The 23,086-nt window shown below is 44.6% G+C and overlaps 2 protein-coding genes across 3 annotated transcripts; both read left to right on the top strand.

Annotated features, from left to right (window-relative positions):
• The first annotated feature begins 967 nt into the window (after positions 1-967).
• On the top strand, positions 968-4,438 carry LOC121698173 (inositol polyphosphate 1-phosphatase-like). Its single transcript, XM_042080020.1, has 6 exons — positions 968-1,099; positions 1,754-2,004; positions 2,157-2,217; positions 2,337-2,531; positions 2,854-3,025; positions 3,426-4,438. Exons 2-6 carry the CDS (start codon positions 1,804-1,806, stop codon positions 3,982-3,984), a joined length of 1,188 nt encoding a protein of 395 aa, XP_041935954.1. The 5' UTR covers positions 968-1,099; positions 1,754-1,803; the 3' UTR covers positions 3,985-4,438.
• A 300-nt stretch (positions 4,439-4,738) lies between these two features.
• LOC121698171 (major facilitator superfamily domain-containing protein 6-A-like) lies at positions 4,739-22,174 on the top strand. 2 transcript variants are annotated; one of them, XM_042080017.1, is made up of 7 exons: positions 4,739-5,035; positions 5,715-7,377; positions 10,558-10,655; positions 15,107-15,268; positions 16,752-16,842; positions 16,874-17,159; positions 19,129-22,174. In XM_042080017.1, exons 2-7 carry the CDS (start codon positions 5,717-5,719, stop codon positions 19,405-19,407), a joined length of 2,577 nt encoding a protein of 858 aa, XP_041935951.1. In that variant the 5' UTR covers positions 4,739-5,035; positions 5,715-5,716; the 3' UTR covers positions 19,408-22,174. The 2 variants fall into 2 exon arrangements, with proteins under 2 accessions (XP_041935951.1, XP_041935950.1); XM_042080016.1 differs by adding an exon at positions 17,608-17,611 and having other exon boundaries at positions 16,752-17,159.
• The last annotated feature ends 912 nt before the right edge of the window (positions 22,175-23,086 follow it).

The following is a 23,086-nucleotide window of genomic DNA, read 5'->3' as shown; positions in this document are numbered from 1 at the left end:
ATCCATTGTTTCATCTCTCATCTAAATCTGACCATGAAGTTGACTTTGGCAGAAAGCTGAAGGTGATTGCTGATAGGCTTTCCCAATCAGTGGCGCTTGCACAGTCCAATCACATTTGAGAGGGAAACAACAAATTGAGGGTTTCCGAGACTTTTCTTTTTTCCTTTTTTTAAAAGAAGAAGTAACGGGTACTCACGGCTATGGATAGAAATGTAGTGGAGTAAAGAGTACAATATTTGCCTCTCAAATGTACTTGAGTAAAGTCATGAGTACTCCCCAAAAATGATAGTCGAGTAAAGTACAGATCCCTCAAAATTGTACTCAAGTAAATGTACTCTGTTACTGTCCGGCTCTGATAATGGGTTAGGACTCTAACTTTCATCAAATGTTTTATATGGCATAATCATAATAGATCATTAATACATTTGCTTGATAGATGTATTTTCCATTCAACAAAATGGCCTAGCCTAGACACAACAGTCCTGTAATTGATGAGAATGTTTAAGAATTTATAAGAGTAGATAATAAAATGAAATTAGTTATCAGTCATCACAGACAGGAAGAAACTGCCGAATATACAGTAGGCCACTTACTGCTGTAGCCTTGAACTACAGCAGAACTGAAGTGTGTGCAATAGGGATGAATGTAACTAGTTGTTTATAAACTTGTAAGTGTTATCTTACAATTTAGCCTAGCCTAGGCCTATATCTGACTTCATAAAGTGGTTTTATGCGACTAAATTAATTTCACAGTAAACTAGGTTATTGGAAAATATATCAAATTGTTCCTGAATAAAATAAGATAATTAAAATAATAAAATATTTTTTATTATTATTTATCTATTTTGCTTCATTTACATTTTTGCCGTGTTGTCAGTTTGTCTCTGTTCTGCAGACAATCTGTGAAGCTTGAATTGAAAGGGACGGAGACAGAGTGGCATACGTCAATAGCAAGAGACCAGAAAACGAAAACAAAGGCACTTAGTTATGACGTCGATTCCGCCAGCATTTCATTCGCTCTTGAAAGGTGAAGTGGTTTGATTGAAAATGAACTGAAGACAACAATGCAGCTTTTTGGACATTCACGTTAAGGACATTTGGTGAGTATACTCACGCGGTCATTCTTATGGTTGCTGCATATCAGTACTCTCAACACACTCTGAAGCATCCATTTAGGTAACGAGCTTTAGCCCAGTTTGGCAGCTGTTAGCAAGTCACGCTAGCTCTCAATAATTGGCTTAACCGTAGCAACTGGTGACTTATACCCAGACATATGTAGCCAGCTAGCTAGATATTCTAAATCTCTGGAGCTATTTTTAACCCAGGTTGCGAAACTTACTCGTTAAATGCTTATGTGTGGTTGTGGCATGCCTTTATAGGCTCCTGTTTTCAAAGGAATATAGTGGATATGTGCGCGTGTAACTTCAAAATACATACAGTAGCAGAGGGCTAGACACCAGATCTGTCTCACTTACAAAGGTCAAATCATCATCCGTTTAGTGTGTCGTTAAACCAATGACAACGCAAGCTTAGTAAGTAACATGTGCCCTTGTGCAGTGATTAATGATATGTATCTAACCTCTGTTGACATTAATCAGTTAAGTTAAACACAAAGTTAGAAAACAGTTTTCAACAGCACTGCATACTGCAAGGCCTTAACTAAGCTAATCCGAAACGTTGTCACTGCTAATAGTAATGCCACATATATTTTATCCTACCAATACAATTTCTCGCTGATTCTGCTGCAACTTCAGGTTTCCGTTTTTATATCGCTACCTGTCTCCCTACCCCCGCCTGTTGAGTGATGTCCGAGTTGATGGTGGCTCTGGTACAGGCCTCGGAGAAGGCAGCCAACATCGCCCGGTCCTGCCGACAGGATGAAACTCTTTTCAGTCTGCTCATAGAGGAGAAGAAGAGTGACAAGAACAAAAAGTTTTCAGCCGACTTCAAAACTCTCGCTGACGTGCTTGTCCAAGAAGTCATTAAACATGACATAGGAAAACGGGTAAAACTAGTTTCTCTGATTAGAAGATGTTACTAATGCTTTGAACATATGTTACTGATAAAATAAGTGAAATGTACCTCTTATATTTTCATATATGTTTTGCTCACATTGTTCTAACCTTACCTCATCTAAATGATCTACTATGTGTGAAGTTTCCAGGTCTTGAAAACAACATATTTGGTGAAGAAACAAATGAATTCATGAATGGACTGGGTAAATCCTTGCTCAACCTCCTCTCTTAATATATATCTTATATAAACACACACACACACACACACACAAACACATGTTTCCAGCCTGCACACTGAGTGTAGGCCATCCTGTCTTAACAGGCGAGCGGATCCAGGTGATGTTGTGCGAGCGAGACGCCGACACCGCCAGGCTCCTCAGTAAGGTTCTGGATGGGAACATGCAGGCGGCCGAAGCCCTGGCGTCCGCCGCCCACCAGGACGTTATCATTCCCGACCTGCAAACTGGCTCTGTCCACATCCCCATCCACAACCTGGGCGTGTGGGTAGATCCCATAGGTAACCACTGACACCATCATCCCAGACCCACGCACAGGCTACATCCACAACCTGGGTAGATCCTATAAGTAATCACTGACATCCGTCCTAGACCCACACACGGGCATAAGTAACTTCATCATCCCAGACCTATACACTGGCGCTGTCCATAACCTGGGCATGTTAGTAGATCCCATAGGTAACTACTGACATCATCATCATCATCCCAGACCCGCACACAGGTCATCAGAAGTAACTTTTTCAGGTCAGGTTCAATGTTAACTAGATGTACCTGTGTGTCATGTTGTGTTTGGGCCTGACCTGATGCTGCTCTGTCTTGCAGACTCCACACTCCAGTATATCAAAGGCATTAGCAATTCAGTCCCAGAAGGCAGTATCTACAGCCGAGGGCTACAGTGTGTGACCGTTCTCATTGGTGCTTACGACTTGCAGACCGGAGAGCCACTGATGGGGGTCATCAACCAGCCATTTGCAGAGATGGACGACAGCAAAAGGTGATTGTGATCAAGCTATAGACCTTTTCAACTGCATAAACAAGTTTTAATGTCAACATTTTGTAAAACATCACACTAAAGTTCATTTTCATTTCAAAGTATTTGCATTTGTTTTGAAAGGGTCTATATACCGCTGATTGCACAACTTACACTTGATTAAGTCACAGTTTTACATTTAGGAAATCAGCAAAAAACGGCACTGAGTACATATCATAGCTATGCATTCATCAGGAAATCTAAACATAAATATCGGGCACCGTAGATTTCCACCCTCATGACATCAAAAGCAAACATTCATAATCAAGATCAATGAGCTCAGGGTAGCTACGATATTTATCAGGGGGAAAAAAATTCACAAGAGCTGGAAGGCTGTTCTCATTCTGGTTCCTGCGTTGCTAAGGTGGCAGGGCCGATTCTTCTGGGGAATCTCTGCAGGCCCCCTGAGTGTGAACTCCCTCTCGTCCACGCCACTCACCAGGGGGGACTCCACGCATCCACTCCCAACCCCAAACCCTGTGGCGGACCCCAGCCTAGGGGTGCGGGGGTCCAAGCTGTCCACCGTGCTGAGCACGCGCGAGGTGAAGCGCGTCAAGGCCCTGTTCCAGGACTGCTGCGAGGGCGGCGTGTACTACGCGTCCGGCGCCGGCTACAAGGCGCTCTGCGTCATCTTGGGCCTGGTGGATGTGTACGTCTTCACCGAGGACTCCACCTACAAGTGGGACAGCTGTGGCCCTCACGCCCTGCTGCGCTCCATGGGCGGGGGCATGGCCGACCTGAAGGAGTGCCTCCGGCATAGCCCAGCAGGGGGCGCCGAGGAGAGGCCCGAGCTGCAGTACAACACCCCCATCGCCGAGGCCTCGGGCACGGAGAAGTGGGCCAACCGAGACGGCCTGGTGGCCTACAGGTCAAAGGCCGACCTGGAAGCCGTTCTCCAGCTGCTCACCACTGTTGAGTTGTAGTGTAGCTTTCAATGCGATGCAAAAGGGATATCAGTGCAATATGGAGGTTTTTATTTACCCATTGAGTTTATTTATTTATAATTCAGTGTTAAGGAAAAGGTGTTCCATATGCCATTTTATCTTTTTTGTTTGTTTTGTTTTTTAATACAACGTTATGTTGAGGTGTCATGCATTTATTATTAAGTTTTACTAAATGTATTGCAACAGGCTATGCACTGATAGCAGCCAATTTATTCATGTGTTATTTATTAGTGTAATGTTATTTGAACAGCTGGTTTCAAGAATCAACACTAGCAATACTGTATCCCATTTGAAATACTGTATTTGACTGCATTTTTGTTGTATTAAGCTACTTGGAAATGACTGGATGAAGGACTGGTGTGTTTGTGCTCCTCACTGCAAATGATGTTTACATGAAGCACAAACCAGATTAAACAGGGGTTGCACATTTTAATTGATTGGGTTGGTCTTTATCAAATAAGCTTTAATTTGCTGCTCAACGTTTGGAATTTCATTTTACTTCCTAAAGCACGTGAGGTAAACTAGACCTCGCGCACAAATTGTTCACATTTGTCTGTGAAACACGCTGCTTTTATTTCAAGATTTATGTTCAATTGCCTGTAGTAGAGCCATAATCATGCAATTCAGAATCTCAATCACCATGTCCGGGTAAAAACAGGAAAGGAAATATCGAGGGCGTGAACTTATTGGAAAGGAAGACTCCAAACCCCGCCTCTGAAGGTGGGGTGGGGACGGTTCGGGTCTGTGGAGACGGCGCAGGACAGGTAAGGTAGAAGTCCCCGCGGCTCGCACGAAAACAAGAATAGATTAAGATTAATCTGTGGAGAAAACGTTGAATCATTGACAACTTTATGGATCCAAACCGGTACACGCCCGTAATTGCGCGAAAAGTGATGAATCTGTTAACTTCCTCCGTCCATGTTTGATGGCTCTGAGAAGCATCGAGTTACCCACCTGCCGGTGTCCGGCAAACTGAAGCTAAAGAACTTGCATCGACACGAAAACTGAACTTCCTCTTCGAAGATAGCAGGTGGGCATAATACACTCTTTAATATTTAGTAATCTGGTATTTCGGCTTGGGGTCGATGTGAATCAGATGATCACGTAAAGACATCCGTTTTCTCTCATCAATAGGAAGACAAATAATTCGTTATCTGTTGTGTCATTCGCTTGACTACTAGTAGACGTCACTTTTTTAGGAGCGCAGCTCAGCAACTGAGCTCACGTGTTTATCTGTATATTACTGAGCGTCAACAAACTGTTGTAGCAAGTGTAGTTTTTATATTTAGCCGATTCATTTTAACATTGTTACAGTCATAAATTAAGTTAGAAGCTGACGCCTTATAGGTTGGACTTCCGCAAAAACTAGACCGGTAAATAGTTGTCGTGCTTACGTAGATGGCCCAGTTTTTCTTCATGTGTGAACTGCGTCAAAAACTATTGTTCCAGGACAGGTAGGCTACTTATTTCCCTCACTCTCCTCCCTATTACTCATCATAATGAGAGAAGGAAGCAGGCAGTAGAGGACAGTTGACTCCTGTCTATTATTCACTGTTATTGATGTTGCTGATGGTAACAAGAGATTTATACGTAGTTGAATTCTCAAAAAACAATGTGTGTACAGCAGCCTTTAAAATATCATAAATTTTTAATATTTACAGACATAAATTGCACTAACTAAATTCACCTCCCTCTGCCATATTTTACAGTCATGGCGGACGACAAAGTGGCCATACTGACTGATGATGAGGATGAACCGAAGAGAAAGCATGGACCGTCTGGGCATTTTGGTGTCCTCTCTCTTAAAAAGGGCACGGATGCATTGCCCTCCTCTGGCCCACATACAGGCACCGCGGGCGACGACCCAGTGCCCCCTCCCTCCGTCTCGCCCTCTCAGGCCCCAGACATGGGCTGCTGTCAAAGGATGTGCCTGCGGGTCAACCGGCGCCTCCTGGTCTCCAAGATTTTTTACTTCTTCTTCTACGCGGCCTACGGCTCACTGCACCCGCTGCTGCCTGTCTACTACAAGCAGCTGGGCATGACGCCCGGTCACAGTGGACTGCTGGTGGGCATCCGCTACTTCATAGAGTTCTGCAGCGCCCCCTTCTGGGGGATGGTGGCAGATCGCTACCACAAAGGCAAGGCCGTGCTGCTGTTCTCAGTCTTCTGCTGGCTGTTGTTCAACTGCGGCATCAGTATCTCCCAACAGGCAGACATGACCTGCTCGAGCCCGGAGCTGACCACCACCCCGATGGCCCCGCTGCCCAACTTCACCGTGCCCAGTAACCCCGGCGACAGTGTGGACCTCACCACAACGACCACGTTGCCTGCCAACAACAATGCGTCAGGCGATGTCTCCTCGGGCAACACAAGTCGGTCACGGCGGGATTTGTTTGGGAAGGAGCTGTACAGCTGGCAAACTAAGTATAGTGCCCCCCAGAGGATCAAACGGGAAGCCAACCTCACGAGTTTGGATGGAACAGCAGGTGGCGACACACCAGCAAATCGCTCAGACACCACATCCAATAACGACACCACCTCTCCCTTAGACGCTAATGACACAACGACCGCAATTCCCCCGACCACCACCACAACAACCACAACAACGATGGTAACGGCAGCTCCCACTAAGCCCACCATCATCTACAACGTTGAACAGGTGGAGACCATCTTCCTGATGATCCTGCTGATGGTGATTGTGGGCGAGTTCTTCAGCGCACCGGCCGTCACCATCGTGGACACGGTCACTCTGCAGTACCTGGGCCGCCACCGCGACCGCTACGGTCTCCAGCGTATGTGGGGCTCTCTGGGCTGGGGCCTGGCCATGCTCTCCGTGGGCATCTGGATCGACCACACGCGCCTCCACATCCTGGTGCCTGGCTGCCCAGAGCCCGAGTTGAAGAACTACACCATCGCCTTCATCGTGTTCGGCGTCCTCATGGGCCTGGCGTTCATCGTGGGCACCCAGTTCGAGTTCGACGGCCTGGACTACCGGCAGGAGGAGGACCAGCTGCCACCTGCGGTCGAGATGCCCCAGGTTGTCCAAAATGTGTCCGAATCAACAGAACACGGCACGCAGCAGCAGCAGCAGGCACCGTCAGCGACCCCGACCGCGGAAGTGTCCGGCGGCCAGACGTTCCACTACCGGGACCTGCTGCGTCTGTTGTGCACCGTGCGCTACGGCACGGTGCTCTTCGTGGCCTGGTTCATGGGCTTCGGCTACGGCTTCGTCTTCACCTTCCTCTACTGGCACTTGGAGGACCTGAAGGGGACCACCACCCTGTTCGGCGTCTGCTCCATCCTCAGCCACGTGTCCGAGCTGGGTGCCTACTTCACCAGCCACAAGCTCATCGAGCTCATCGGACACATCAGGTGAGCAGATCACGTAGACTTTTTTTTTGGCTAAAAACTTACCAGGCGCTTCAAGCTTTTCAGACACACCACATCCTCTAAGGTACAGACAAAAGACCCATCAGACCCATCTTAGAGCCACCTCCTAGTACAGGTAGAGGATATTGAGCTAAACAGTTTACTTAAACCTCTGGTGAGTTAGTCAAACACATCATATAAGCTGTTCCATATGAGAGACAACATGACAGTCATGTAGACAGAGCTGGAGTGGTTTGCAAACAAGGGCGTTGGTCTACACTGAGGTTGGCTGCCTAATTAACCAACTTTTATGGAAGTCATCCGATGAGCCACATCAGGTCTCTTCAGGTGACGGTGATTGTTTGGATAAACACTTTTCGGTTACACTTTACTTGACAGTATCGACATAAGAGTACCATGACACTGTCATGAATGTGTCATAAACAAGTCATAAACATTTATGACATAACGCTTCTGTTATTAAGTGACATTTGTTTTTTGTCATAACAAGTTAGGGTTAGGATCAGGGTTAGGATTAGAGTTGGGGTTAGGGTTCATGTGTCATGACAGTGTCATATGTTCATGACAGTATCATGTCACTCTTATGTCAATACTGTCAAGTAAAGTGTTACCCTCTTTTCTTTACACCTCTGGTGGGGTACTATGACCTACATCATCGGTTACAAGCTTATCAAGCTCGGTGGATACATTTTGTGAGGCTCAGTGTGTGAGTTACAGGAAAAGGGAAACGGACTAGCATGTGAACAAGCATCGGCTTCCTTCTTTACAACAAGCTTATCAGATTCTTGATGAGATGCATTTTGTATCCTGTAATGTAGAGCACTCAAGTAAAGTCGTTGGACAAGTGTTTCTGTTTGAAATGGTAGTTGGCCTGTTGACTGTGGTGGCCCTGCAAGACATGTCATGTAACCTAAGTCACGTCTGGTAGCCTCATGGAGGGAATGCTTCACAAATCATCTTTCTTGACTGTGGTTGTGCAGTATATATTTTTTAACCCTGCATCCATATTAGCCATGCAAAAGTCTAATTTGTATGATTTACTATTGGTTTTATTGTGGCATTAGCGTTCAACAAGTCTCTAAAATTAACTAAAATGTCTTTCTCAATTTTTTTTCTGTCAGCAACTGAAGCAATTTTCAGCAATTAATTGTCTCTCCAAATGTGTGTTCCATTAAACTCACTAGCCTCTTAGGAGTTTGACCAGCTGAAAAATAATTCCTAATTGCTGGATGCGTCACGCTGCTCTCTCATACTGCACTCTCAAGCAGCTGAAGGCTCCCTGCTCTACTGGGGCACTGATGCAAAGGACATGAATAGCTCTGACTGTTATGTTGTTATGAAAAGAACAAGAGTGTGTGTTTAAATGTTGTTTTTATGAAGACCACACGTGGGGTAAAGTGGTCAAGAGACCTTTTTTAAAAGCTGTAGAGCCAGAGACTTTCTAATGAGGAGACACAGCACTCAAAGAATCTTCCATAGAAATGTATGGGGTTAGTTATATGGTATGAGTGAAAGAAATGTGACTTTACCAAATCACTGCCTGAGTTGTTACGAACGGTGATTACTAGTAGGGTTGCCCCAGGATATCCCCCCTCATAGAATGCCTCTAATCAGGAATGAATCATTGTGCTACCAGACAGAACTGTTGTAAAGTATATGCAAATATTCAGCAACTGAAAAATGACTCCCAACTCCAGCGTGTTGAAAGCATTTTTTTTTTTTTTTGTGTTTAGTGCTGCTATGCATGAAAGTCAAGTGAGGGATGATGAGTCGGAGGCAGCAGGGTAGGGAGTGGGACACCTACGGTCTGAGGGAGCAGCTCCAGCTGAGTTGTGCAAGGTCACATTCCAGCCAATGACAGTGAGGCGAGGCGGGTTGGTTCAGTAGAGGTCAATGGCATACGAGTGAGCCAGCAGCTTCTGGAGATCCCAAGATAATTTGTCGGATCAGTAGCCTATTTCATGCTTTAGGCAGGCCAGAAGCTGGCTTAAGTAGAAAGAACAAAATGATTCCGCTAGGATGAAAAGTGTGTGTGTGTGGGTGTGCTAATGTGTCTGTCTGTCTGTCTGATAATGTCTGTGCGTGCATGCCTGCGTGCGTCCGTGCACATGTGTGTATGTGTTTGTGTGGGTGTTTATGGTACCAGCCTGAGGCCCGTTTTCCCTGGTGGCACAGTTCCCTGTTTGCGCTGGACTATGGCCATAGCAGCGGCGGTCTCCTTTGTGGCCATTGTGTGTCAGACATAATGGCCTCTCAGAGTCTCTGGACGCTTAACAGCATCAGACCGGCTGTGGCGCCCGGCTCAGGAGAAGGACATTCTCCGGTCCACTGACCTCTTCTGAGTTCACAAGGTCAAGGTGCAAACCTGCCTGCCTGCCACACGAACATGGTGGGGCCTAATCTGAATGATGATGGGCTAAGTGTAAAGTGCAAACTCTTAACTGAATTAATATCTTGGTGAGATCTGTTTGCTAATTTAATACCACGAGCAGCAAGATCCTGGGCACAACTGCATCAGTGTGGGTCAGTTCAATGCTCCCGCATGCTACAGGATAGCTTTAGTTCAGGCCTGAGATGCTTTGCTTACTGCTTGAGGTTACACTCTGCCTGCCTTTCAACTCAGGGCCTTGGAGTTCTGTCAGTGGCAGATGCTTCTGTCACACTGTCCGTGTGTGTGTGTGTGTGTGTGTGTGTGTGTGTGTGTGTGTGTGTGTGTGTGTGTGTGCGTGTGTGTGTGTGTGTGTGTGTGTGTGTGTGTGTGTGTGTGTGTGTGTGTGTGTGTGTGTGTGTGTGTGTGTGCATGTCCTTTTTGTGGTTTTGTAATCCTGTGTGTTTTTCACCAGAGCTGGCCAAACCTGCATGTCAGAGTCATAAAACGTTTTATTTTTACAGTGCGTGGAGGCATTGTTCAAATACAGTGTGTTTTGTGTTTTGACTACACCAACACAACAGGTTTCCCATCACAAAATATAATTCTGCAAGCTGTATTGGTGGCTATCTGGAGTGGTGACAAATGTCTTACATAATGTTCCCCAAAAATCTAATAAAAAATGAGTACTAATTAATTCAACAAGTCAACAAGTTCTTTTTAGTCTGAAATCTACTGTATCTTTTAATCAATATTTTTTTCCTTTTATCTCTGGCTCTGTTTGTCCTTCTTAGGGTACTGTACATTGGCCTTGCCTGCAACACAGCACGCTACCTGTACATCTCCTACCTGGTGAACGCCTGGATCGTGCTGCCCATGGAGGTTCTGCAAGGTAAAGGCAAAGGCTGCTGACCTAACATCGGGGTCACGCAAGCTCGAGGAAGTTCCGGAAACGGGCCCTTTGTGCGTCTGTCGGCGAGCGAGAGTGTGTGTTTGAGTGCATGTCAGGACAGTTATTTTCAGCGTTGGTTTATCTCACGCCCTATTTCCTCCACACCACCGACAACCAAGAACAGGCAGTGGAGCTAAAGAGGAGAGATGGCAGAAGAGCAGTTAGAGAGAGTGTGCGGTGGAAGTGTGAGTGGGTGTGCAGGGCCCAGATGCTAGTTTGATTAGAGTGAATCCCTGACAAACCAAGCAGAGACTGAGAACAGAAACATGTGCACCTATCATCCCCCACTGGCGCCCACTGCTCCGGGTTTGTATGTGTGCTCCTAGTGTGTGTGGTCTCCTAGTGAGCTCACTGCTCCAAGTGTGTGTGTGTGTGTGTGTGTGTGTGTGTGTGTGTGTGTGTGTACCGGTATGTACACTACCCCCGGATGGGGGAAAATGCCGAGGACATATTTCCTACAGGAATTTTCTTACAGGATAGATAAAGTATAACTTAACTTAGTGTGTTAGTTAGGAGTGGCTCAGTAAAGGCCTGGTGTTCCAGCTGGACACTCTCTCCCTCAGACACAAAGACACACACACATCAGGCAGGGTGGAGTAGGTCTCGTGGTGACGCCTGGTTCATTGACATTCAACAGAGATAGGACAAACCGGTTTTGTGGCTCACATATCAAGGCAAACAAATGACTTAAATCCTTCAAATATTCTCCTGGTGGGGCCCGAGATGAACAATCCCAGTAGATCGGTGTGCTGATTGTGGCTTCTTTAAGCTCCTCCTCCTGTCCTTCTCCTTCTGGAGTTTGGAGACAGGGAGCTTTTCCCACGCCAGCAGCACAAACCTGCATGTCAGAGTCATAAATTATTTTATTTTTACAGTGTGTGGAGTCATTCTTCAAACACAGCGTTGTGTTTTGACTACACCAACACAACAGGTTTCTCTTAACAAAATATAATTCTGCAAGCAACCTATCTGTATTGGTGGCCATCTGGAGTGGTGACAAATGTCTTACATGTATAATCTCCCCCAAAATTCTAATACAAAATGAGTACTAATTAATTCAACAAGTCAAAGTTATTTTTACCATTAAAACTAAGGAAATGGTGATGGACTTCAGGAGGCCTGCCACTCCCTTGCTGCCTGTCACCATTAGACTTAGACTTATTTAATGTCCATAAAACTTACATAAAATGGAAAATTGTCTTTGACAGTGGCATAAAGACATACAAGAAGCACACACACATCACGGACAACACTATGCACAATAGACAGGCTGAATGTGGAGACAAACAACAAGTACCTGTGGTTACATCTTGACAATAAGCTGGACTGGTCTGCCAATACTGATGCACTTTACAAGAAAGGGCAGAGCAGGCTCTATTTCCTTAGGAGGCTGGGGTCATTTAATGTCTGCAGCAAGCCCCTGCTTATGTTCTACCAGTGTGTCATGGCCAGTGTCCTTTTCTATGCTGTGGTATGTTGGGGAGGCAGCACTAGCAAGAGAGATGCTGGACGACTGGACAGACCAGTGAGTAAAGCAGGTTCTGTGGTGGGCATGGAGCTCGAGTCACTGACATCAGTTGCAGATAAGATAGGGGCAGCCGTGGCCTACTGGTTAGCGCTTCGGACTAGGAACGGCTGAAGTGCCCTTGAGCAAGGCACCTAACCCCTCACTGCTCCCGGAGCGTCGCTGTTGTAGCAGGCAGCTCACTGCGCTCGGATTAGTGTGTGCTTCACCTCACTGTGTGCTGAGTGTGTTTCACTAATTCACAGATTGGGATCAATGCAGAGACCAAATTTCCCTCACGGGATCAAGAGTATACTCAAAAGAGTTTATATACTTATACTTATACTTATACTTATAAGAAGACCCTGAGCAGACTGCTCTCTATAATGGACAATGACCGCCAACCCCTGCACCCCCTAAACTTTCTCCAAGCAGAAGAGCATGTTCAGTAGTAGGCTCCTTTCTCTGTCTTGAAGAAGAGCAATCCCAGTAGCTCTGTGTGCTGATTGTGGCTTCTTTAAGCTCCTCCTCCTAAGCTCTTCCCATGCCAGCAGCACACTGGACTAGAATGGAGAGTACCCTCTGGCTTGTGGAGTGAACTGGATAAACAAGCTTGATCAGAACAGGGTCCACCCTACACACACACACACACTCACACACACATATATATACTGTATATACAGTATTGTGCAAATGTTTTGGGCACCCATTGTTGTTTTAGCAATGTTATGATGCCCATATATTACATATTATGTTGATTTCTCATTGCCTTTATTAGAATTCAACCAGAAGATGGAGGGAATATAAACAAATTGCATTTCTGGTTCAGGTTCTAGACTTCTGCATCTTTTTGATTGGTTGTTTTTGCAGTGTTATAATGACCAATCTCGCAAGGGGGAAGCTGAAACCAGTTGGTACTGGTACTGGTTCTGGTTCTGACACACTGGTATCAGAAGTGGGTAGGAGATGACGATACTTTGATTGAAAAGCTACAGCTGGAAGAGTTCATAGCTCACCTAAGGTGGAAAAGGCATGGCCAAAGATATCTATTCAAATAGCTGACACTGTATTTCCACCTGGGAATATAATGAAGAGGGTCACCGGAGATGTACAGTATGCAGTATACAGTATTTCAGATGGCTCGTCCACTTTGGGCCATCCCCAGACACGCATACACTATACATGCTCAGTGTACACAGTTCAGTGCTTTGGTCTTCGCTTATAGGCCTGAGAGAGTAAGTCGAACTGTGACATCCTGTGTAGTGCACATCAGAGCAGCCAGAAGGCATTCACGTCAGCACAGTTGCACACGGCACGCACATACGCGCGCACACACACTCGCAAATACACATGCGCACATATGCACACGCATACATACATGCGCGCGCGCACACACACACACACACACGTACACACACACATACATACACACACACTGCAGCATATTTTAATCTCTCTCTGCGTCTCTGACTCAGCCTCTGTTTCTGTTCAGGATGTGGTCACCCGTGTTGAGTGAGATACTTGAGGATTATAACAGCTCTAACTGTTTGCTCTTTGTGTGCACGTTTCAGTTGCGTCGAAACAGAGCCAGTTGAGTCGAAACAGTGCCACCTCGACAAATAGATCGCTTAGCTGCAACTTCTGTGCAGTAGTCGAGATGCTTTATGATACTCATTTATGTGCTGTGTGAATTTCCAAAACCTTACACGTTACACTTACACTACATGTTCACTGCTAGTCACTCAGTGTGTTAATTGATATAAAAGTCCATGATTTGCTCTGCGGGCTGAGAGGTCTTGTTGCAGCAGCGTGGTGGTATGGTGCTCTCTATGGTGCTCTCTCTCTGTGCCGTCGCCGTTTTGAGAGGGGTCATGGTCACACTGAGGCAGGCGTCTCTGCTATCGACTGTGTCTATTTTTCGCAACAAAGAAAGCATACAGCACTCATAGATTAAAAGGCCGTTCACACCAGGAATGATAACTATAACCATAACGATAAAAGCGTCCACACTGACCAACGATAAGCAAAGTCTCTCCTTGTGTTAATGAATGTGATGGCTAAAATGTGATGGGTTCTGATTGGCTGTTAGCTTTTCATTGTTCTCAAAATCGCTCTGAAAGTGATACCCAACGATATCGCTCTTCATGACATCATCTTTATAGATTATGTGCGAACGTCGTCATTCATATTAACAACAACAATATTTTTTTATAGTAATCGTTATAGTTATACTGTGGAGGTGATGGTGAAACATAGCGTATCCAAAACCAACATCTTTGATGTTTCTGGTCCCTCTTCCCTTAGTGACACTTTATGGATTATGTGTCATATCTATCTTATCTAATTCTGGGGTGGACGGCAAATAAGATCCTTTTCCAAAAGGTTGCCGTGTTCCTTTAAAGCTACATTTTCCTTCTACAATGGAAATCAATGAGCTCAACCATCTATGCTGATGTATAGACGTGCTATAACATGCTCTCAATTCTTTATCTGGAGAGCACCCTTTGGTCTCTACGCTTCAGATGCAAAGTCTGATGTTTTCCTTTACAATGCATGTGCAGTATGTAAACATGCTGTCAATCTAAAGTCCACACAAAACTGTCATGTCTGAAAAGTGGACTTTTGGCTGTTTGCCAGTCTGCCTGTCAATTAGCTTGCGCTTCAGTCCAGTAAAGTCATCATAGTTGTCCAGCACACTGTCATTGACCTGAAATACTGACCACCATTTCCTATTATAAAGAAAAACTATACTTCTATTCAATAAAGTTCCTGTTTTGTAAAACTTTTGTAAGATTCTACCAATGTTAGAGCATGTAATGACAGACATTTTGGTGTGTGTGTGTGTGTGTGTGTGTGTGTGTGTGTGTGTGTATTTGTGTGTTCTCAGGTGTGACCCACGCGGCGGTGTGGGCAGCGTGTATCTCCTACCTGAGCGCGGCGGTGCCCCCGGCTCTCCGCACCTCGGCGCAGGGCATCCTGCAGGGGCTCCATCTGGGCCTGGGCCGTGGCTGTGGCGCCATGGTGGGCGGCGTCTTCGTCAACTACTTCGGTAAGGACAGACGCACCAGCCGCATAAACCTGTGCCATTGTTTTGTCTGTTGCTGACGTGTGTTGCTGTTGTGTATTGTTGTCTGTTGTTGTTGTTGTGTAATGTGTGTTTTCCCATAGACCAGTGGCATTCTTTGTCTGTTGTAAGTTGTGGTGTTGTTGTTGTCTGTCTTGTTGTGTTGTTGTTGTTGTCTGTCTTGTTGTGGTTTGTTGTCTGTCTTGTTGTGTTGTTGATGTTGTCTGTCTTGTTGTGGTTTGTTGTTACTGTGGTTGTTGTTATCTGGTGGTGTTTTTTTTTTTATTGCATTCTGGGAAGGGGCCAATGGCTTCCAAACGCCAGCTCTTGATTCTGGAATTAGCACTGTTAATTCAATTCTATTCTATTCAATTCTATTCTATTCTATTTCTATTTAATGGTGGTGATGGAGCAGCAGTACTGTCTCCGTCTGGGTTTGATTTCTGAACCCAGTGTTGAGAGTCCATGTCACTTTGGATAAATGTGCCTGCTAATTAATTACCTGTCAACTTCAACTTTATTAATTTATAGCACCAATAACAATTGAAATAGTCGCAAGGCACAAGGCGACTCTTACTGATGTTATTGTGGGGAAAAATTAGACAACTGTGGTAAATCAGCTTGATATTCTCATTGGTGTAACTGCTGCTTGTGTGACTTAGAGAAATGACTGATTGAGTTGTTGCTGTTGCTGTTGCTGTTGTTGTTGCTGTTGTTGTTGCTATTGTGTGTGCTGTTGTTATTGTGGTTGCTGTTGCTTTTGCGGTTGCTGTTACTGTTCCAGTTGCTGTTGTCCCTGTGGGAAAAACACACCTGATGTGAGCTATTGTACCTTGGCTCTTTTATTTTCACAACTGTATGGCCGTCCTCAGATCCTGAGCGCCACCTGCTGGCATGTTGTTTTACATTCATCAAAACTCTCATCCCCACCCTAAAGATTAGTTTTGATTGTGAAGATTGTGTAATGTGGGGTCAGACATGGTAATGCACTCAGTTTAACTAAAGAGCAAGAAAAAAGAAAGAAAAAAAAATATTTAAAAATAGATTAGATTCAACTTTATTGTCATATTGTCAACTTTATTGCCCACTGTATCTGCTATGGTTCAACTCTGAGTTTGGTTATGATTCTTAGGCCTTACTTTGTGGTGGTTTCTGTTGAGTCTGCTGTCTGTTGCTGATTTCTGTTGTGTGTCAGTAATTTCTAATGTCTTTGTCTCTGTGTGTTATGTTATTTTTTTATTTCTGTATTTTGTGTGTGTGTGTGTGTGTGTGTGTGTGTGTGTGTGTGTGTGTGTGTGTGGGATTTCTGATGTCTGTAGTGTGTGTGTGTGTGTGTGTGTGTTTGTGTGTGTGTGTGTGATTTGTAATTTCTGTAGTGTGTGTGTGATGTCCGATGTTCTGTAGTGTGTGTGTGTGGGATTTCTGATGTTCCGTGTCGCTGATCTGTGCGGTTGTCTGTGATTGACAGGTGCGGCGGTGACGTTCCGAGGCATTGGCATGGCCTCCCTGGTCATCCTGATCATCTTCTCCCTCATCCAGTGCCTGATGGACCAGGACGAGCGCGGGGGGCGACAGCAGCAGCGGCAGCAGGGGCAAGGACCGCATGCTGGCCGAGAACATTCCGGTGCCGTCCAGCCCCGTGCCCATCGCCACCATCGACCTGGCGCAGGACCGCGTGGACACGGAGACCCCACGTCCCGAGCCCAGGCTGCCGGCGCAGAAGACCCGGCACCAGGAGGAGCAGGAGGACGTGGCCAAGCCCGCATGGGTCATCGCCGGCTCCCCGTGGGTCAACATGGCCTTCGCCATCTACCAGATCTGGGAGTTTGTGGCCATGAGGAAGAGGAACCCCCCGATAGAGACAGAGCCACTGCAGGTAGAGAGAGAGAGGGGGGGGGGGGGGAGATATGGCAGGAGGAAGAGGAGAAAAATGATAGAAAAAAACAGCTAAATAGACATGAAGCAAAGGGAAGATACATGGAAATTAATTTAAGAACAACAGCAAGGAGAAAATGAGAAAGAGAAAGTGTCAAAATAAGTTGAATAACTCCAAAACTACTTCTATCAATCCTTATTTAGCAGAAAGAGGTTTAAAATCTACCGCAGATCAGAGACAGATTAGGGCTAAAGCTTCTGACTTCCAAGCAGTCTTTGTAGTCTGTGTTTAGGGTATCCTCTGTTCTGCTGGCGTAGTGTACATGATTACTATACTTAGTGTAAATACTCTGTAGTCTCTACTTTTCTCAGATTTCAAGTGCTGGTTTGACTCATTTGGGGTTCTAATGACATCTTCTCTTTCCATGCTTCCCTAACCGCGTGTGAAGAGAGGTGAGATCGTGGGAAGTTCCTGCACCCTTGTCTTTCAGCAGTGTGGCGTGCTGTGTGTGCACTGATACTGTTCGTTGCTTTAATGGTCTTTATTGAGGATCTCATTATTTACTGCCTTGCAGAAAATATATGTGAAACCATCGAACCACTAGGTGTCAGTAATTTAGTCACTGTATCTGGTCAAAGGGTATAGAAGTACTTCAATACTCGTTGATCTGGTCTGGTATATGAATCTGTTCTCTGATACTTGTAATACTGTATACCAGATTGTAAAGCGTATTTGATATACGTTAAGGATAACGGTCGCCAAGGTGTCCCGGTATACACCATTAATGGACGAGGCGGAGGCGAAGAACTCCATGACGCAAAGCGTTGGCCATTCTTTCTCTCGCCCACTCTTTAACCGGCTCTGTCCACCCTAATGTGCCTGAGTCTTTTTTTAACTTCTGGACAATATAGTTTCCTCATAGGCGCAACAATCGTAGCAAAATCTGCAAACACAAAATGTCATGACACCCTGTTGGTTAAGCAAGTTCATACTAGCGTTAATGGCTCATCACATAAATTATTTTAAAAGAAATGTTAACGTTGAGAGATCCTTGATGAAAAGCCAGAATATTCCGTATCGCTCCCATGTATAACCTATACATGTAATGCATGTCAGCATCAGTGTTGGTGGGGTGTGTGTTTATGTTTGCTTGTAGATTAGATGTTTGTTTGTTTGTTTGTTTGTTTCTTTGTTTGTTTGTTTGACAATAAGGTCACACTTAAATATCAAAAGATATGCTGAACAAACATATAAATGTTAGTTCACATCCATATAAACGTTAGTTCACATCCATATAATCGTTAATTCACATCCATATAAATGTTAGTTCACATCCAATTTTCATGACTTGAAGTAAAAGATCTAAGACTTCTTCTATGCACACAAAATTTGTTGAAAAAGAAATATTAAGTTAGCACTTGTAGTGCCTGTAGTGAAGTGGATATCCCTGCAGTCAGTATAGCAGTTGAACACTCCCTCAAAACCTGTTACGTGTGGCATTTCAGGTGTGATAAAATTGCATATTTAGAGTGTGATGATTTATGATTATTTCAAAGGAAATCTGTGCAATAATTATGCCTTTTAATCAGCAGCATTTGATATGTCACACGTCGAGTGAACGGATTACTTTGGTGAAGTGCTTGCGAACACAGATTTGAACAAACTTGAAAACAAAACTCAAGAGACAAGCATTTTGTGTGTCTAAAAGAAATGTCTGTATCTTGTAGTTCAATTCATGTGAGAAATGGGAGCAGAAACAAATGTTGTTTCACTGTGGCACTTTTTGATTGTAGAATGTACATGAAATCATCCATATTACACCCCTTTATTATTCATGTATAGTGTACAATATGAAGCCTGAATACCATACTCAGGTGTGTGTGTGTGTGTGTGTATGTGTGTGTGTGTGTGTGTGTGCACGTGCGTGCGTGCGTGCGTGCCCGTGCGTGTGTGTGTTGTTGTTTTGTAGGATACACTTGAGGCCCGCCCAGGCTCTGAGGTCACTGAGGAGGCTTTGGAAGTCGGCCCAGGGGAACCCCAGAACCCGCAGCAGCAGCAGCAGGGCCCGGCGCCCGGGGGGCCTGTCCCCAAAACCCCAGGGCCCCCCAAGGAATCTGCCCCAGAGCCCCAGATGGACCCTGCCCTGGATCAGACCCAACCTGTAGAACATCCTGGCCCCCTGCCGGGCATTTACGAGCCCTCCTTCTCCTCCCCCACCCTCGTCCTCCCCTATTCCCATACTCAGTGAAGGACAACTACGACCGCAATGGACCAATGGTAGCGGCCAGCTTGAGTTTCATACCCAAACCCACCGGTGCGAGTTTGTGGCACTTTGTATGAAAGTGTCACCTTTATCTTTAATGCACGAGGACCTCCTAAAGAAGTGGGGTCAGACTCTGGGCTGTGACCTGGGATTGCACTTGAACTTTGACCTTTGAACTCATTGAGAAGGATCTTTGTAAGTGGAGCTGAATAAGAGGAGATGCTCACTCTGCTCCTCTGGCTGGCCAACACTGTTATATCACCCGATGCTGGAGTCACGCTTCATATGGGAGCTATGTTTAGTTTTGTGTCTTTTTAAAGCCTTTTTTAAAAAGCTTTGACCTTTACGAGTCTGGGTATGTCTGGAGTTGGAAGACATTTTAACCACAGCTTCCTCATTCTGACCTCATAAAAGACATCTTAGTGGACATGAACCAGTGGCATAATGGTTCCTATGTGTTTTTGTACAGCCTGTGTTATGCTTTGACGTTGTGGAAAAGATTTTTACTGATGACTAATTTATCATTGCTGACAGTCACATGTCTCAATTACAGATTTAATTGCAATTTAGGATTGTATCATGAAAATGTTAAGGGGTTAGTGCTCTGATGTTTGTTTATTTGTTTGCAATGCAATATCTGGGTGAGAAAAAAAGAAGCTACTCTAACATTCTGAAAAAGAATAGTCACAATTAGAGGACTGGACTCCCATTTTTGACCACAAGAGGGCAGCAGATATTTGGTCTCGATGCCCTAGGTGCTTTTTCACACTTTTTAATTTCAGTGGAGAAAATGTGCCTGTAGCTAACAAGACAAAGTGTTTTTTTGAATTTTGAAAAAGTTGGGTTTAATGTCGGATAGAATGGAATCGTAGAACAGAAAATTACAGTACAGAACATTTTATAAAACAACATTTTGTAAAATTGTACTCCTTTTTATGGGAGTACAGCGTCTTTGTGTCAGATTAATTAGGGGGAAGTTCCTGAGAGTCTGTTCCCTGGTCCTCCATGGTGTAGAGTGTGTGCGCGTGTGTGGGTGGGTACTGTTATAGTGTCTGCATGCATCCCACATGCATGCATCCCTTCTCACTTGTGTGTCAGGGTCATGGGGTGAGGGTGTGCTCGCCACTGATTGGCTGAGTGGGAGGACAGACAGGGAGCGTTCCCGTGGAAACCAGACCATAATACTGCACCATTTCCCTTCTGAAACAGACACTCCGTCTGATGGCAATGTAAATAACTCTATTTCCATCCTTGAGCTGCAACAAGGGAGGAAATATCTGTGTGTGTGTGTGTGTGTGTGTGTGTGTGTGTGTGTGTGTGTGAGAGAGAAAGAGAGAGAGAGAGAGATGAGAGACTCCCAAAGGGCTTTGTCTTAAATACAGAAATCAATGTTTTGTCAGGATCTTGGTCAGGATTCTCTGCCAAGGGCCTGTATGTTGCACTATGTGCCTGCAGTTATCTCACTGTATATCTCTGAAAAAGTACTGTCCTTATTATGTTATGTTATTTTACTTGTACAATGAAGCTGTTCCTTAATGAAGGCCTTAATGTGTGCATGCGTGTGTGTGTGTGTGTGTGTGTCTGGACTGCAGTGGCACATGTGAATCATGTATTCGCTAAAATGCGCGGATGTTTTACGCTTCTTCGACCACATCACTATGTCATGATTAATTTGTCGTTGAGTCATCTGAATGTGGACGTTACTGCTGCACATGCTCAGTTGGTTCATCGCGGCCCCTCAGATATTGAATCAGATATTTGCCAGTGCAGGACAAATATCAACCAACTCCAGTGGTGATGACGAGTACTACCCATAAATAGGTTAATCTGCAAAAGAAAAAATCAGATTCATTGCAATTTGAATATATGAAGATTACAGTTCTGTGTCTCCAAGCATGTTTCAAAGCCTAGAAAAATGTATTTATTCTGTAAGTATGGTTTCATTTGTTTTGGCCTGGACACACAGGGCAGTCCTAAGGGTCAGGGGTCAGGATAAACAGAACAAAGTCACAATTCTATTCATCGATTCATTCTTACATTTATTTATTTATTTGTTTGTTCAATTAATAAGACACATCATCACTCCTTCACGCTTGTAGCAGTTCAGGCAGCGTACAACCTGATCCTCCTTTCAAACACGCACACACACATACACAGCCTTGTCTTCCTTTAAATCACGCGCACACACACAAACACACAGCCTGATCATCCTTTAAATCACACACACAAAAACACACACACACAAACACACAGTCTGATCTTCCTTTAAAACAAGTAAAAGCGCCAGATGTGAGCACTGACAGTAAAGAGAAGTTAGGGAAGTATCGAAGTCGGCCTCGTCTGATCTGTGGCCGTGTGGTGACGCAGGAGCTATCAGGTGTGAGTGAGTAACCCAATACAACGGCTCAGGGTCAGGATGGAAAAAGAGTTCATCTGTTGGCTTTTGTGGTCATAGTTTTTGTCTAGTTTCCACTCAGTCCTCTTTAGCAGGAACCGCGGCAGCATCAGTGAGACACTTTCCTAACAGTGAGAAAAGATTAATGTTCAGGCAAATGCAGCTCTGTGACGCCAAGAGTTCCATTTTATTCATGCTGGTCTCACGTGTATTGTGTCTCTTGCTGGAGTCATGCCATTATGCTTGTGCAATGCCTTTAAAGGAGATTGTGTCGTCTCTGTGTGTTGTAAACTGACCACCTTTAAATTATGAATATTTCAGTTGTAACCAATCAAAATAAAGATTATGTTAATTCAATCCGTTTACTGTGCTGACAAATGTATTGTTTTATATTATTGTTTCACTCCCATCATTTGAATTCATCTTCAGCTTTCATCTTTTATTTGTCTTTTATTTTAAACTTACTGTTTGTTGCCATCTCCTTGGCACAGAAAGAATAGTATTTTACAACAACGTAAGATCATCCACTGGTGTTAAGTGTGCAATAAGCGACTTTGCTTTAAAAAAAAAGAACAGGCGAAAGCCACAACAGAAGTAACACGTTTCACACAAAATGGCTAATACAAACCACCTCCTAAAGATTCACTCTCTACTAGTGAAAATGTGCACAGTCAACTCACTTTTGACACACTTTGCATTTGTGTCTGAAAAAAAGGTGTTTTGGGTGTGTGCTGTCCTGCTGTCACCCGTTTAATCCTGTTTAATCTTTGTCTCTTCAGGGCCATTTCGCCTATTGCAGCCCAATGTTTCTCACCCATTTGATAACATGAACCCAAGGCCCTTTGTACACAGTTGTAGCAGGAACAGGGAGTGGATTTCTGCTCAAGAATCCTTCCCAAAACAATTATTTCCCCGAAGGGCATGGCCGCCTACCGCAGTTTGAGATTTCATAATTATTTGATACCATTTATGCAGGTTCTTTGGATCCAGCTATGGACATGAAAACGTTATGGGCAAAACAAATCAGGAAAAATCAGAGTTTGGTGCTGGTTCTTATTACACCTTCAGTGATTGCAGTATAGATATATGTGGCCAATTTCCCATACATAGATTAAGCCTAGTCCTTGACTAAAAGCTTTTTCAATGGAGATTTTTATTGAAGTTTTCTTTTAGTCTAGCACTAGTCTTGATCTGTGTATGGGAAACCAGCCCAGTAATGTTCCACTGCATCACCTGTGTCTAGAATGTTGTAGAACGTTCTAAAGAATA

This window comes from Alosa sapidissima, chromosome 23 (assembly GCF_018492685.1).
Source record: "Alosa sapidissima isolate fAloSap1 chromosome 23, fAloSap1.pri, whole genome shotgun sequence".
NCBI lineage: Eukaryota > Metazoa > Chordata > Actinopteri > Clupeiformes > Clupeidae > Alosa > Alosa sapidissima.
Note: the sequence above shows the minus strand (reverse complement) of the source record. Positions and strands in the feature narration are given on the sequence as shown.

Excerpts from the sequence above, each read along its gene's own strand:
- LOC121698173 (XM_042080020.1), top strand. The coding sequence starts at position 1,804 with ATGTCCGAGTTGATGGTGGCTCTGGTACAGGCCTCGGAGAAGGCAGCC. Across the intron at positions 2,532-2,853 it reads CGTGTGGGTAGATCCCATAG|ACTCCACACTCCAGTATATC; the intron begins GTAACCACTGAC and ends TCTGTCTTGCAG. Across the intron at positions 3,026-3,425 it reads GAGATGGACGACAGCAAAAG|GTGGCAGGGCCGATTCTTCT; the intron begins GTGATTGTGATC and ends TGCGTTGCTAAG.
- LOC121698171 (XM_042080017.1), top strand. The coding sequence starts at position 5,717 with ATGGCGGACGACAAAGTGGCCATACTGACTGATGATGAGGATGAACCG. Across the intron at positions 7,378-10,557 it reads GAGCTCATCGGACACATCAG|GGTACTGTACATTGGCCTTG; the intron begins GTGAGCAGATCA and ends TGTCCTTCTTAG. Across the intron at positions 10,656-15,106 it reads GCCCATGGAGGTTCTGCAAG|GTGTGACCCACGCGGCGGTG; the intron begins GTAAAGGCAAAG and ends GTGTGTTCTCAG.